Here is a 15,271-nt window from a genome sequence, read left to right on the forward strand (position 1 = left end):
ATATATATATTAATTTAACTTTATCCATATGTTTGATTAGCACTATATAAAATAATCATCCAATGTTAACCAAAAACTCTTTAATTTTTTTTTTCTAATTCATAACTTGAAAACCACTAAGGGGGTGTTTGTTTGGTAGTATTTAAAACTCCTTGTAGTTGGAATTACAAAATTCCTTGAAGTAAGTTGTTTGGTTAGGTGGATTTAAAAAAGCAACTGGAGTTGCAAATCCTCTTTAGTTGGATTTTGGTGGATTTGGAACTACATCCAAAGTGGATGTAGTTCAAAATCCCAGATATTTCAGATTTTTCAATTAAAAATTATTTTTTTAAAAAAACTAGAATTTAGTGAGAATATAAACAAATAAAATTATATAATTAATTAATTTGATAAATGATTTTTTGGTGGTTATATATATTAATTTAATACACATTATATTAATTATTTTAATAAATAATTAATATATGATATTTTATTATGATAAATTAAGTATATATTAATGATATTAATTACTCATAATATTAACTACACTATAATTATATTTTATAAAATATTAAATAAAATATAATTATAGTGTAATTAATATTAAAAATATAGTATATAATTGATATATTATAATATATTAATTATTTTAATAAATAATTAATATATTATATTTTATTATAATAAATTAAGTATATATTAATTATATTAATTACTCATAATATTTGAAATTTGAATTCATATTTACATAAAATAAACTATATATTTTATAATTTATATTAATTATTACATCAAACCAGTTTTCCAAATTTCAAATTTACAAATCCCTCCAACCAAACACAAAATTCTGTGATTCACCATTATAAATACATCAAACCAAACACTGGATTTGACTCTCCTGAATTTTCAAATACAAGGATTTGTAAATACAAATCCACTGCATTTTCAACTACATCCAACCAAACGCCCCATAAGTGGAGTGGAGGGGATTAATTATTTTTCTTAAAAAAATATTCAAGCAAGGAAGTGACCACCATGTTAGAGACTTATAGGAAAAATTCTAGTTAGTTCTAATTTTCTTTAATCTTTTTTATTATTTATTAAAACTAGGAAGTTAATTATATCTAAGCTAATAACATTATGAAATCCTTAAGTTCCTCACCAACTCTAGCTCCTTTATCATCATTTTTTTTAATTAATTACTTTACATCAATCAACTTTCTATGGAAGAAGTGGTGGTGCCCTTCATGTCTTTTTTTTTAAATAAAAAAAATTGTGCCAACCCACTCATCAAAAGTTCATGATTTGTGGTCAATATAGAAATAGTCAGGGTTTGGTAGACAAGAAGTTTAATTAGTCTCACTTTAATTGTGGGTTAGTTTGTTGATACATTAATATACCTACTTGCCATTATATTAATCACTCAATTGCTTTTATACATAGGATTAGTGCCAAGTCTAATACCCCTTCGTTGGAGTACATAAATTAGGTTTCCATCTCCACTACTTAACTTGCTAGTTTGAGAGAAAAAATAGAATCGTAGGAGAAAAAACAAAATCTTTCTTTTTTCTATATTTCATATGCATAGAAAGCTAGCTATATATATAAGTTATTACGATTGTTACACAATTGATAAGAATAAAAAAAAGGTTGTTATGATCTCCTCTAATCTAGCAACTAGTGATAAGAATATCAGGAGTTCCCATATCTATTGAAGTACCAATTATGTAGGAATTTGTTACTCATGGTGTTATATTTCCTTTGATATTTGTGTGAGTATTATCACCCTTATCACTCCACTATTTATGGGACTCCTTATGACTCTATGAACTCACACATTTGATATTAAGATGAGATTGTTGTGTGTTAATAGTTTCATATATTGGCATGCATCTAAATAAATATGGATAAAAACAGTTATAAAAATTTTCATAATTTACTCCCGTGAATAACCGAATCTCACCGGTTATTACACATAATTTAATAAAAAATTAGTTATCTTTCCAAAATTACCTCTAATTTATATCTTCACATTTTTCTCTCATATTAAATTTCAAAGAGAGAATTGAATAGTGTTAGAATAATTTTGGAAAAAAAATAATAAATGCTTTTTGATGTTAAAAAATGACATGGTTTATGACAGATAAAAAGGAACGGAGGGAATAATAAATTGCAATAATAGCCCGATTAACAAGAATCTCTTTCTTAATTTGAATTCTTTATGTTAATTATTATTAAATTTATTTTATCAAAGATTCACTAATAATATGTTAATCGAAATGATGAATAATATAAATTTCAATCTATTTATGAAACTAAATGACCTATAAAAAATAATATCATTTTTATTAAATATTTTTTTTAATTGATTAATTTTCATTGCAAAGAAAAGTCCCAAGTTCAATTCCTCATTAGTGTAAGGCGAGGGTACACAATAGCTTAATGCCTGTGCGTGTCTGTTGTATTAGGCAGCTCAATGCTTGTGTGACTTGTCCATTTATTTATTTATTTATTTTTTTTTTTTGGACATATGGCCACAAATGTCGTCCTATAAGAACGTGTCAAAGGGATAGACATACGGTAGTGCACTAGTTATGGTGGCTTAACGACTTAGAGATTTATCATTTGGGACGGGCTAAACATACGAGGTAATTAGCTCTATCACGTGCCCCCAAGATGATATATCAATGACTACAACTCCATAATAGTAAATCTCATGCCTTACAATCCTGGAGGGGTGAAGAATATGGCTCCTCTCATAGAGGACCTGGTGAATAATGGATAAATTGTATTGATATAATATTTTGATAGTGTATCTACAATATATTTGCAAAGTATTATGACACAATAGATTCAACTTTGTACCATTTACCCACAGTAAAGGATAACTTCAACTTGTCCCTTTATTAAAAAAACTTATTGAGTACAACTTGACCAATCAAACAACATTTGCCATTTACAATATGCAGTTGATCTTATCATATTCTCAGCTAGTGGACAGTAAAATCTTAAAATCATTAAATTAATTCTTTATCTCTTTGAAGGTTGCTCTGGTCTTTTAATCAACTTCTCGAAAAACTGTCTATATTCCACCAATTTTGGTTAACCAACCGCTTTCCTCCTCCGCAAGAATCCTTAATTGCAATAGAGATTGTCTCCTCATTACATACCTAGGCGTTCCCCTCTCTGGTAGACGACCCAGAAGAATTGATTGGACTAAGTTGATTGAATCTATCCGTGTCAGACTCACTCCCTGGAAAGCAATCTACCTCTCATTGGGGGGTCGTTTAACCCTTATTAACTCCGTGTTATCATCTATCCCAGTTTACTGGATGTCAGTTTTCAAACTTCCAGCCTGGGTCATTCATGAAATTGACAAAATCAGGAGAGATTTTCTTTGAAAAGTCCTTGATCTTGGCCCTGAGGGGATAAGATTAATTGCTTGGAAAAGGATTTGTCACCCCCGAAGCATGGGTGGCTAGGGTATTCTTGATCTACAGGAGTTCAACAAAGCTTTACTTCGAAAATGGTGGTGGAAATTCATCACCACATCGGACTCTTGTTGGTCCAAGATTATCAAAGCCAACTATATTAATAGTGATTCCCCCGGCATCCTATTTTTACAACCACCAAGAAATTAAAAATTCTTTTGAGCAGGAATTAATACCATTCTACCTTCATTTCGTTCCTGCTTAATTAAATCACTTGGTAATGGAGAAAATACTTTATTTTGGTTTGATAGATGGCTGGAGGGCCAATCCCCCAATAACCGCTGGACATCTCTCTTTCTGGACTGTCCTTATCTTTGGATTACTTTAAAACAATTTATTCCCATACTTAATTCCCATGGTAATCCATTTAGAGCAGCCACTACTGAAGATTTCACCATTTTAATAAAATCTTTACCGGATTATGCAAATGAACTTGAAGATTCCTACTCCTGGTCTTTAGATAAAAATGGAAAATTCTCCGTCAAATTCTTCTACAATTTCTTAATCGATGGAGGTGTCCGCAATCAACTCTATTCCAATTTTTGGAAAACTAAGGCCTTATTTGGGTTGGCTTATCAAAAAGTGTTTTTTTTTAGTTTAGTAGAAGTGCTTCTGAAAAAAGTGCTTCTCTAGAGTAAGTTAAGCACTTTTTGTATTTTCTGTTTGGATTAGCTTTTATGTAGAAGCAGAAGCTGTAAAAATAAGCTAAAAAATAGCTTTTTCATAAGTTGGTTATGACTAGCTTTTGAAAAAAAACTGTTTTTCAGCTTTTTTTACAGCTTCTGCTTTTTCAGAAAAGCCAATACAAACAACATTTTTGGAACCCATAAGTGCTTAACTTATAAAAAAACACTTTTGGGTTTTCCAAAAGCCAATCCAAACAAGGTCTAAATCTCTTAGCAAAATCACTTTATTTTGTTTGCTTGCTTGGGATAACAAAATTCTAACACTTGAGAATCTGTTCAAAAAAGGTTGCAACCCTTATGCCACTGACACATGTATACTATGTCAAAATAACTCGGAATCAATGGACCACCTTTTTTTAGATTGTATCTATTCAGTTCGCATTTGGTCCTTTTTCAAGTGTTTATTTGATTCTGAAACTCTACCTTCCTCAGTTTTAAATATCTTGACCAATTGGATACCCTCTTTGAACCCTTATCTCAGAAATCTTGGGACCTCTATTCCAGAGCCATCTTCTGAAATATTTGGCTAGAACGCAACAATCGTATTTTTAACCAAATCTGTTCACCTATCTCTTCAACAATTTACAAAACAGCTAATATGGTTCTTTCTTGGATTTTTGCAGATTCGGAATCCCACCAGGAAGCTACAGAGGTTACTCAGAAGATCAAGCGTTCCTTAAATTTCCTGAGTTCCAAATCCACTGACTTCACTGGCGATATGGCACCCAATTGGACTCAGGAGTAATCTACCTCTTTTGTCACTGAGCAAGCCAGATGGTTGACTTCGCCGGCTCCAGTTTCTTCCTATCTTTCTTTTTCTACGTTTTTATGCTTTCTCTGTTCACTATTCTCATCTCTGGTGAGGATATGAGGATTACAATTTTCTGCTTTGTTAGTTTTATTTGTCGCCTTTACTCTTTGTATTTTATATCCCATGTTTCTCTCTTTTTTAATAAATTTATGATTTATCCACCTTATTAAAAAAACAAATTTTATATAATTAAACAATAAATAATTTTAAAAAAATTATAAAATAATTTCCGGAGTTCGCCAGCTACAAACAAACGGCAAGCACTAACGATACCAACTTTCACCGTTAAATCTAACGAATATCCATCTATAAATAAACATCGTCTCCATGTCCATCTCATCGAAGCCGGCGACGAACTCTTATTCTCACTCTCAGGCAAAGCTTAGCCGAGATCCCAATCCTGATCCCGAGGCCAAACCAACGGCGATGATGGACCTCGTCCTCGTGGAGAAAACCCTTCTAGGGCTTTTCACCGCCATTATCGTGGCCATCGTGGTCTCCAAGCTCCGCAACAAGCGCTTCAAGCTCCCTCCCGGGCCTCTCCCCGTCCCCATCTTCGGCAACTGGCTCCAGGTCGGCGATGATCTCAACCACCGGAATCTCACCGCCTTGGCCCGCCGCTTCGGCGACATCCTCCTCCTCCGCATGGGCCAACGCAACCTTGTCGTCGTCTCCTCCCCCGATCACGCCCGAGACGTCCTCCATACCCAGGGCGTCGAGTTCGGCTCCCGCACCCGCAACGTCGTCTTCGATATCTTCACCGGTAAAGGCCAGGACATGGTCTTCACCGTCTACGGCGATCACTGGCGCAAGATGCGCCGTATCATGACCGTCCCCTTCTTCACCAACAAGGTCGTGCAGCAGAACCGATCCGGATGGGAAGCTGAAGCCCAAGCCGTCATCGACGATGTCAAGGCCAATCCGATCGCTGCCACCGATGGGATCATCCTCCGCCGGCGATTGCAGCTGATGATGTACAACAACATGTATAGAATCATGTTCAATCGGAGGTTTGAGAGCGAGGATGATGCTCTGTTCTTGAAGCTGAAGGCGTTGAATGGGGAGAGGAGTAGATTGGCTCAGAGCTTCGAGTACAACTATGGCGATTTCATCCCAATTTTGAGGCCATTTTTGAGAGGTTATCTCAAGATTTGCAAGGATGTGAAGGAAAGAAGGCTTCAACTCTTCAAAGACTACTTCTTGGAAGAGAGGAAGTGAGTCAAATTTCTCTCTTTTTCTCTTGTTTTTCTGGTTGGATTTTGATTTGATGGGATTTTGGGGAGTGAGTGTGTGTGTGTAGGAAGCTGGTGAGTAGTGGAGGAATGGATAAGAGTGGGATGAAGTGCGCCATTGATCACATCTTGGAAGCGGAGCAGAAGGGGGAGATCAATGAGGACAACGTACTTTATATCATTGAGAACATCAACGTTGCTGGTATGTTTTTATTTCCTTTTATAAGAAAATTTTCTTTATTTTTCTGACTTTTTTTTTTCTTTGATATAGATAAAGCAGTTTAATTTATATAATAATAATAATAATAATAATAATAATAAGAGAAAATTATTTTTAAGTTCCTGAAAGTTTCAAAACATCCCAAACAGACCTTCTGACATTTGAATTTCTGGAGACGATCCTCTTTATTTTGACGAACTTTATTTTTTTCAATTAATGCAAACTTACTCGTTAATTTATTCTATTTTTACATGACGTATCTTCCCGCTTAAAATTATTAGTTTCTGTTTAAAATTTGGTGTTTATGCTTAACTACATAAGTTTTTCACTTAACATATAACACATTCGTTTAAAATTTGACTTTTCCGTTTAAAATTATGGGGTTCAGCTTTAAAATTTGGTATTTTCACTTAAAAACCCGAGAGTCACTCGGTTAATATCTATACCTTTTATGTCGGAAAAGGTCGAAAAAAATAACCCTGTCGGAAAAAGAAGGATCTTTTGGGAATACTCAAACTCATGGGGTTTTTTTGTGAATACCTGAACTTTGGAGAAATTTTTTTGTTCATTTCCAGTAATAATAATGATGAGGTAATTCATAATATATCTAGAATAACTGATAGATCATCATTTGTTCCAAATGTCTAGTGTTTGCATATTGGCTAATTAGTCCCAAATACAGCCCGTCCTATTTTTTTTAGTAAAAATAAGTTTTGCTCTAAAACGTAACGCAACTTAACGCGGGAGAGTGCAGTCAACCAACTGGCAAAATTTAATCTCAATTGAATGCCTTGAGTAAAGAAGGATATAAATAAATCACGGCCATTTATTTATGATTCAACCGTTAGAATTTAATTCTAACTAAAAACTAAAGTATAGATAAGTCATGCGGATTCAATGGATCGCACAAAAATAGTCATAAATTCTGCCCACCCTCATGGCTCAACTCCAACCTTCAACCCAACAACTAAGTCAACATTGACTTTACTTTTTTAAGAAAAGTCAACTCTCACCTTCATTAACTGATCAACATTCAAAAATTTCCTTGCAGCAATAGAAACCACATTGTGGTCCATAGAATGGGGCATAGCTGAGCTTGTCAACCACCCGGACATCCAGCACAAGCTGCGCAACGAGCTTGACACCGTCCTCGGTCCCGGCGTGCCGGTCACCGAGCCAGACATTCAAAACCTCCCATACCTCCAAGCCGTCATCAAAGAAACTCTCCGGCTTCGAATGGCCATCCCTCTTCTAGTCCCCCACATGAATCTCCACGACGCAAAACTCGGCGGCTACGACATTCCGGCCGAGAGCAAAATCCTTGTCAATGCATGGTGGCTTGCAAACAACCCTGAACTCTGGAAAAACCCCGAAGAGTTTAGGCCAGAGAGGTTCTTTGAAGAAGAGACTAAAGTTGAAACTAATGGCAATGACTTTAGGTACCTTCCTTTCGGAGTTGGCCGGAGAAGTTGCCCTGGCATCATCCTTGCATTGCCTATCCTTTCCATTACCATTGGCCGTTTGGTTCAGAACTTTGAGCTTTTTCCACCTCCCGGTGAGAAGAAGATTGATACTTCTGAGAAGGGTGGCCAATTTAGCTTACACATACTTAAGCATTCAACTATTGTTTGCAAACCTAGAGTGCTTTAGTTATTTTCTTTTCATTTGATGCATTGCTTTGGATCTCAAGTGTTTTATTTATTGTTTGTTAATTTACTGTGTGATTCCTAATGTTCATAATGGGCGCTGACAGTATTGTTGTTGGAAATTCATGAGGCGAAAGAATGTTAAGAATTGATCATCACTTTATTATATATATATATATATATATAAATGTGAATAAGCTATTAGCCCTCAATTACTGCTAGCAAGTCAAATATTCGGTTTTTCACTTATTTATTTATTTATTTATTAAAATAAATAAACCATAACTTTATCAAAATCATTGGAGAATTTATTTATTTATCAAACATAACATCTCCAATTATGCTTAATTAAACATCATATTTTTCTTTATTATGTTTTAGAATTTAAATATTTATAGTTAAATTGTAACTGAAAATTCATTATATTTATAATTACAATCATCCAAATGTCACCTAAGAGTTAAATTAACTGTTATTTTCTTATTATAAGAGTAATTATTTTATTATATTTTAGTAGATGATTGAGATAATGAGAATTTGTTTTGTTATACTTTTCATTTTAAAATCACACCATAGCTAGAAATTATTGTTAAAAAAATTAAATTATATCAATGCATCCATCTATAGTATGAATGTTATGGAAACAGAAATTTGTAAGTTAATTAATTGTGTAGTTAGATAAAATTATGAAATTCCTAAGCTTCTCACCAGCTGCTTTCTCTTCATTATTTTTTTAAATTATTTTTTTGACATTCTATTTATCAAGGAATGAAAGTGGTGGTGCCCTGCAAGTCTTTTGCTTATTTAGTTTTCAAAATTTGAAGAATAACCATCAAAAACCAAATCAAATTCTTAAATACAGTGGTTGCGGACTTGAGAAATGCTTAATTTCTTGATGCTGACCCAACTTGGTCCTCTTTTCTTGCCGACTCATAAAAGGTTAATGATTTGTACTTTATATAAAAACGGTCCGAGCACATAATTTATTTACTCCATAATTATTTATTAAATAGACTAAATCTTTGGTTTTTGACTCTGAGAGTCAAATATCTTAATAGCCCTGTCATTTTCATGGAGATCTACTCACATTTAAAATCTAGTACAATAAATACATGGAAAAATAAAAAATAAAAAATAAAGTATGATTACACCACTAAGATTTACATGATGATAGAGTGATCACAATCTGTACATTAATTATATAAAGAGAAATTTTTCATATTATCCCTCTAACTTTGTCACTTGATCAAAAAACCCCTGGACTATTTTACATCCCAAAAAGTCCTCTTTTTTGACATCATATGATAGCTTATTTTTCAATATTTTTTTGTCAAAAATGCCCCTCAGCGATTTTAAACGAAAACACAAAATAGTAAACAACAAACTAAGTATTAAACATCAACAACAAATATTAAACTAAAACGTTACATTTTAAATGAAAACTTGTATAGTTACACACAAATATACAATGTTAAATAAAAAATATAATTAATAAATGGGAAGTATATTTTGTAAGCGGGGCAAAATTGGACTTTTAAATAAAATAAACTAATGCAGTGACTGGAAAATAAGTAAATTGAAAAAAGAGGGGCTGTAGAAGAAATTGAAATGTCAAAGGGACTACAGGGGATATTTGAAAAGTTGCAAGGACTAATAAATAATTTTCCCTTATATAAATATGGATAATTTTTCTTTAATTGTTGTTAGGAGATTCTTAAATCATAAATGTGTTCAAATGTTAAGTAATGTAATAAATTACAACAAATATGTCAATAATAATAAACTCTACTCTATAATTTTTTTAAATTTTTTAATTATTACATTGTTTTTTTCTCGAATAATAAATTTTTCAATATAATTATAAGTGCCAACGACGGTTTGCACTTTTGGCAACGTGTCCTTTACATAGATTATTTAATTACTCTCCCCGTTCTTTTTTATCTGTTATAAACCCATGTTCTTTTTTATCTATCATTTTTAAACATCAAGAAGCATTTATTATTTTTTTTTCAAAATTAACCTAACACTCTGTTCAATTTTTTTCTTGAAATTTAATATGAGAGAGAAATGCAAATTTTGAAAAGATAACTAATTTTTTATTAAATTATGTGAAATAACTAACTTTTTTGGTATGCGAGATTTGATTATTTACGACAGATAAAAAAGAATGGAGGGAGTATTTTATTAAATGAGGTGAGTTTAAATCTCAACTCATATAAATGAGAATGAACAAGTGTTGTAGAGCTTGACTCCTCACATAACGTGGCTTGTTTACATTTGTTAAAAAAACATGATTATAAGTCATGTAATAAGCATAATCATCAACTTTATCTAAGGAAATATCTTTGAAAATAAAATTTAGCTTTAAAATAATTATGTTTTGTAACGCAAGTTTACTAAATTTTGTTTTAATTAATTGTTCTAGAGCCAGTGGCTTTGAAAATTGTAGTTTATGATATCAAAAGGAAAAAAAATAATATTCAATAAGTTAATTTAAAAAGATTATATCTAAAAACCTTAATTTGTAAAGCTAACATTGATGTTTTCCAACCATGGCTTACAATATATTTATGTATGTGTACGTGTATGTATCCAAAAATAATATCAACAGAGTAAAAGATTCTAATTATACCAACAATTGCCAAAAATTTAGTTTGGATTTAAAATATTGAATTAAGATTATATATTATAAATATATTAGGTTGGAGTCGTTGGACTAAAACTGACTGACCGGTGAAAATTAGAATAATTTTTAACATTGAATTTGTATTTATTTAATGATTCTAATCATATGTCATAATAATTTATTAAATATAATTATTTATTTAATTAAATGTTAAGATTTGTAAATTAATCTGGATGGACCAACTAAACACCCACTATCCAATCATTTTAGCAATTATACAATGTTGACAATCAATTACAGATATACGTTATTTAAACTTGAACCACACATTAAAATAGAGTCAAATTATTAATTTTTTTTATAAAAATAAAATATTTTACAGTTCTATTATTGAAAAGTAACTAAGATAATAGAACCAGAAGAATAAAATTTTGATACACTGTCAGTAAAACCAATGCGGAATAGTGTATTCAGGGGCGGATTTATATGGTAGCTAATATGGGTAACTGTCCAAACTAAAATTTAAAATGTTCACTATGTCCATAGATATAGTTATTATTATTTTTTTACTATTTATTTTTACTAAAATTGAAAAATAAAATATATACAGTAAACCTTGCTCTAGTAAACAAAAATCCTAGATACGTCATTCAATGTATTATTCTATTATAAAAAATGATAATTTGGTAAGTAGCATTAAAGATCACAGCGCATGTGAATTCAACCATTAACATTCAATTTCAACTTTGATGGTAAAGTAAAGATGCATCATGCATGGGTAAATCACGTTTACGTGCATTCATGTTTTAGCCTTTTACATTTAATTTCAAGTAAAGAAGTACAGATAAGACATGTGAATTGGATGGATTGCTTTTATCCCTCACGAAACAGTTTTTCGTTCAATTGACTTGATTCCTTAACCGGACAGACAAAAGTCAATATTGACTTCCGGATAAAATAAGGTCAACTACTACTTCTCCTCCATGTATATATCTGCTGGTTCAGGTGCTGAAAATATGAAATTAAAGGACTCCATTTTAGCTTTTAAATACAGTATAAATTTTTTTAACTCTCTCACATCTTATTTTGGAGAAACCGTACCCAATATTGACCCCTGGTAAGGTGATCAGTTGTAATGTATCATCTAAGACGGATGATACTGCTTAACAATTATTTCTTAGATGCAACTACACATACATATCATTTCCACATTAAGGACAAATAGATTCAGGACTTTTCTCATTTTGGTAGAATATTTGTTGTTTTAGTTTGTATTGTTCTTTGGTTACAGCTGTTTATTTTTATTTAATAAAGTTATAATTGTTTTTTTTATTCAAAAGAAAAAAACATTTAAACTGTTACCTCCACCGGGTGAGAAAAAAAACCTTTTAAATGTTTTTTTAATCTAATTTCATGCATGAAAATAATTAAAGGTTCAAAGAATCCTTTTATGTTTTCATTTTATATTTTTACTTCAAAATCACCGGTTCATATTGCTGTAAACCTCAAAAATCCCCCTAATAGTTTGAGTCTTGAATAATTCATGAATTAGAGTTAAACACATCATTATTTATTCATGAGGATTTAATCTCTTTTCAAAATAAATCCATATCAATGCTTATTTTAAGTAATTCAATCCAACTCCATCATTTTTACTCAAATATCATTGACAAATAAAAAAAACAATAAGTAAATTTAGACCTGGCAAACTTTTTATTAGTCTATGTTTTTTATTTTTTTTTAAATTGTCAATCTTTTTATTAAAATCTCTGTTCTTTATTAAACAATCTTTTTTTACGAGTTCCATAAACACTTTTCTTTCATTTCTCATTTGTTTCATGATCAAAACCATAGGAATCAAAATGAAATGCCCAAATGATGACAGAAAAACCAAAGAATTAAAGAATGTCACATTAAGGACAACCTTTTGTTTTATATAAATAATAATTGAGGTACTATGCTCACTGTATTAATTTTGTGATACAAATTCCCCTCTAGATTCATGGATGTTCCATTAAATTATTCATATTGAGTTTCCAAGCAACTTGGAATCAAGAAATCACTATTTAAAAATTAGGCATCATGGTTTTAATCTAAATTGTAAACATTGTTTATTGTTATGTATAAAAAATTCAGTGATCATCCTAGGAAGATATGTTGTTCCAAATCACTCAAAGCAACTCTTTTGTGGGATCCAAACTTTGCAGTGTTAACTGCACAAACAATTGAAAGATCAAAAATAATACAATCTCAGTAACTCAAGTTCTATTCATGAACAATTCTAATGATATGAGATTAATATATACAAATGAACATATATATAAATTCATACACAGGTCTAAACAATGAATATTCGAACAAATCTTATCTGCCGAAATGCTCTAACAACTAATCGTCGCTTGAATAGCTGCGCACACGTAATAATTCACTGGCCGAATCGTATCCCATGAGTTGATGAAGTGATGAATATCTTCTCTCTATATTTATCTCCAAAGAATTCCTTGGCATACATAAAAACTGCTGGGTCTCCAAAGAATAACTTTTGTCTAAAAAAAATTCCTGATGCTCTTCTGTATATGATATATTTGAATTTGATGCCGAGGCCTCTGTTGGTGGATGTTGTGCTTCAGCAGCAGATGAAGAGCCTTCACGAGCTCTCGCACGAAATGTGAACACAAGAATTTTAGAACAAGCACCACACTGCAATTTATGCCATCGTTTCTTCGATACAAGGAAATCAGGTGGCAAATGTAGCACATTCATGCATTCGGAACAGACAACAAATGGTGCTCCTTTTTCAACTGGCAGGCAATATACTTTCGAATTAGCCGGCTTTTTCAGCTTCAAGTTCAGTTTCTTATGCTCATCGTCTTCTTCTTTTCTCTCTGTTTTATGCTGCCGTGAATTCTGTTCTTTGGAATGGTGGCAACACGCATTGCGGTGATGCGAACAGAAATGCTTAATTTCTCTAGGCGGGCAATTGATGCAATGAACATGTTGTACTACTTGTTGCAAAGACTTGGACTTTCTATCACTTTTGTCGTTCCATTTTCGCTCTTTATTCACTGCTTTATCAATCAAAATATCAACTTTATCTCTGATTTCATCCACCTTCTTCATTAACTCTACATGATCAAACTCAAGACTATTGAATTCAGTTGAAGTGCCAATCTTCTGGCATTTCACTGATGGTTGTCTATCAACATTCACTTCTGTCAAGTTTTGCACAGAATGAAAATCTTCGGAATCAAATGAAGGATTATTCATTCTAGAAATACTAAGATTTGAAATCGATCCTGTATCTCTCTTTGAACCGTTTCTGAAGGTTCTCTTGGACATAAGCCTATACTTGTTAGGAACACCATTACTTGGATTATCACTAGAGAAAGAACCACTGCCAACATTGCAATCCTCTTCTGATGAACCAATGGTAACTCTTGGATCTTCAATCAATTCTTCACCTTTAATTCCTCCATTAACACCAATTCTTTCAATCTCCAATGACTCCCTATTTTCACTATCATTCAATTCCACAGAGTTATCAATTGATTCCTCTACCAAGTTTTGATTTTGACTTTGATTTTGCCCTAAAGGACTGATGTTCTTTGCTGCAGATATGAAATTAATAGAAAAATCATTCTTTGAACTCTAAATGATAAAAACCAAATAAACAAAGAATTAATAAAGGGGGAAATTAAAGAACTGACCTTTGAGAACCATGCCACAAGAACCACATCTATAAACAGGAATATGAGAAAACTCAGCAAGAAGTTTAAGGCACTTTGGGCATCTCACAAACCGAACTTTGGTAGCGGTATTGTTGTTTGCCATGAATTTAAAACGCAAGAAGAAGAAGAAGGTAGAAAAACAATTTAATATAAAACCTAATTGTACAGCAAGATTTGATTTTGTGGAGTAAAATGAAAGAAAAGAAAAGGATTGAACTTTATATGAATGTTCAGAGAGCGTGTTTGGAGGGGTGGTCAACCATGTAGACCCTTGACTGTGAGCTTGATATCATCCCTTTTCCTTTGTTTTTTGCTCTTCTTTTTCATGTTGAATGAGTCTAGAACACAGTTGAGAGAGCAGCTGCATCCTGGAAAGCCCTCAAGATTGCTTCATTTTTTCCCCTTTTGTCCATTATATATATATATATATATATGAAAAGGTCAAAACTTCTTAACAATTCCTTTTTTACACTTTGCAAATGTTGTGTGGCGTAGGACTGTCTCCCACAAGTGTGTTTCACGAGATTTTCATTACCTAAAATTCATAATAAGTAGGAATTTGTGGTACCAAAAAAAAATCTCTTAACAGCGAGAGTGAATTTGCAGCCCAATTTTTGTGTTTTCCATATGAATATGCACGATTTAAATTATCAATTCTTAGTTGTGCCACCCCTTAACACATAACTTATCTATTAAAAAAAACCCTAAAATCTTTGCAATGGTCTTTGTTTCATGGATGACAAAGGGATTGAGTCACCAGAAAAAATGAGGGTGCATGGTATAATATAAAAATATGTGTACATCTTCGATAAGTTTCACTTGAGCTCAGATGCTCATTGCTTAGTGATC

At 32.1% G+C, this 15,271-nt stretch overlaps 2 protein-coding genes across 2 annotated transcripts; one reads left to right on the top strand and one right to left on the bottom strand.

The window, feature by feature from the left end:
• The first annotated feature begins 5,150 nt into the window (after window positions 1-5,150).
• LOC120274130 (trans-cinnamate 4-monooxygenase-like) lies at window positions 5,151-8,223 on the top strand. The gene is made up of 3 exons (XM_039280889.1): window positions 5,151-6,184; window positions 6,271-6,404; window positions 7,474-8,223. The coding sequence occupies exons 1-3, from the start codon at window positions 5,298-5,300 to the stop codon at window positions 8,070-8,072; spliced, it is 1,620 nt and encodes a 539-aa protein (XP_039136823.1). The 5' UTR covers window positions 5,151-5,297; the 3' UTR covers window positions 8,073-8,223.
• Window positions 8,224-12,934: 4,711 nt separating this feature from the next.
• On the bottom strand, window positions 12,935-14,800 carry LOC120273007 (protein ENHANCED DISEASE RESISTANCE 4-like). Its single transcript, XM_039279644.1, has 2 exons — window positions 14,402-14,800; window positions 12,935-14,302 (listed from the first exon to the last, which is right to left on the bottom strand). Exons 1-2 carry the CDS (start codon window positions 14,523-14,525, stop codon window positions 13,083-13,085), a joined length of 1,344 nt encoding a protein of 447 aa, XP_039135578.1. The 5' UTR covers window positions 14,526-14,800; the 3' UTR covers window positions 12,935-13,082.
• Between the last annotated feature and the right edge of the window lie 471 nt (window positions 14,801-15,271).

This window comes from Dioscorea cayenensis, chromosome 12 (genome assembly GCF_009730915.1).
Source record: "Dioscorea cayenensis subsp. rotundata cultivar TDr96_F1 chromosome 12, TDr96_F1_v2_PseudoChromosome.rev07_lg8_w22 25.fasta, whole genome shotgun sequence".
In the NCBI taxonomy this organism is placed as follows: domain Eukaryota; kingdom Viridiplantae; phylum Streptophyta; class Magnoliopsida; order Dioscoreales; family Dioscoreaceae; genus Dioscorea; species Dioscorea cayenensis.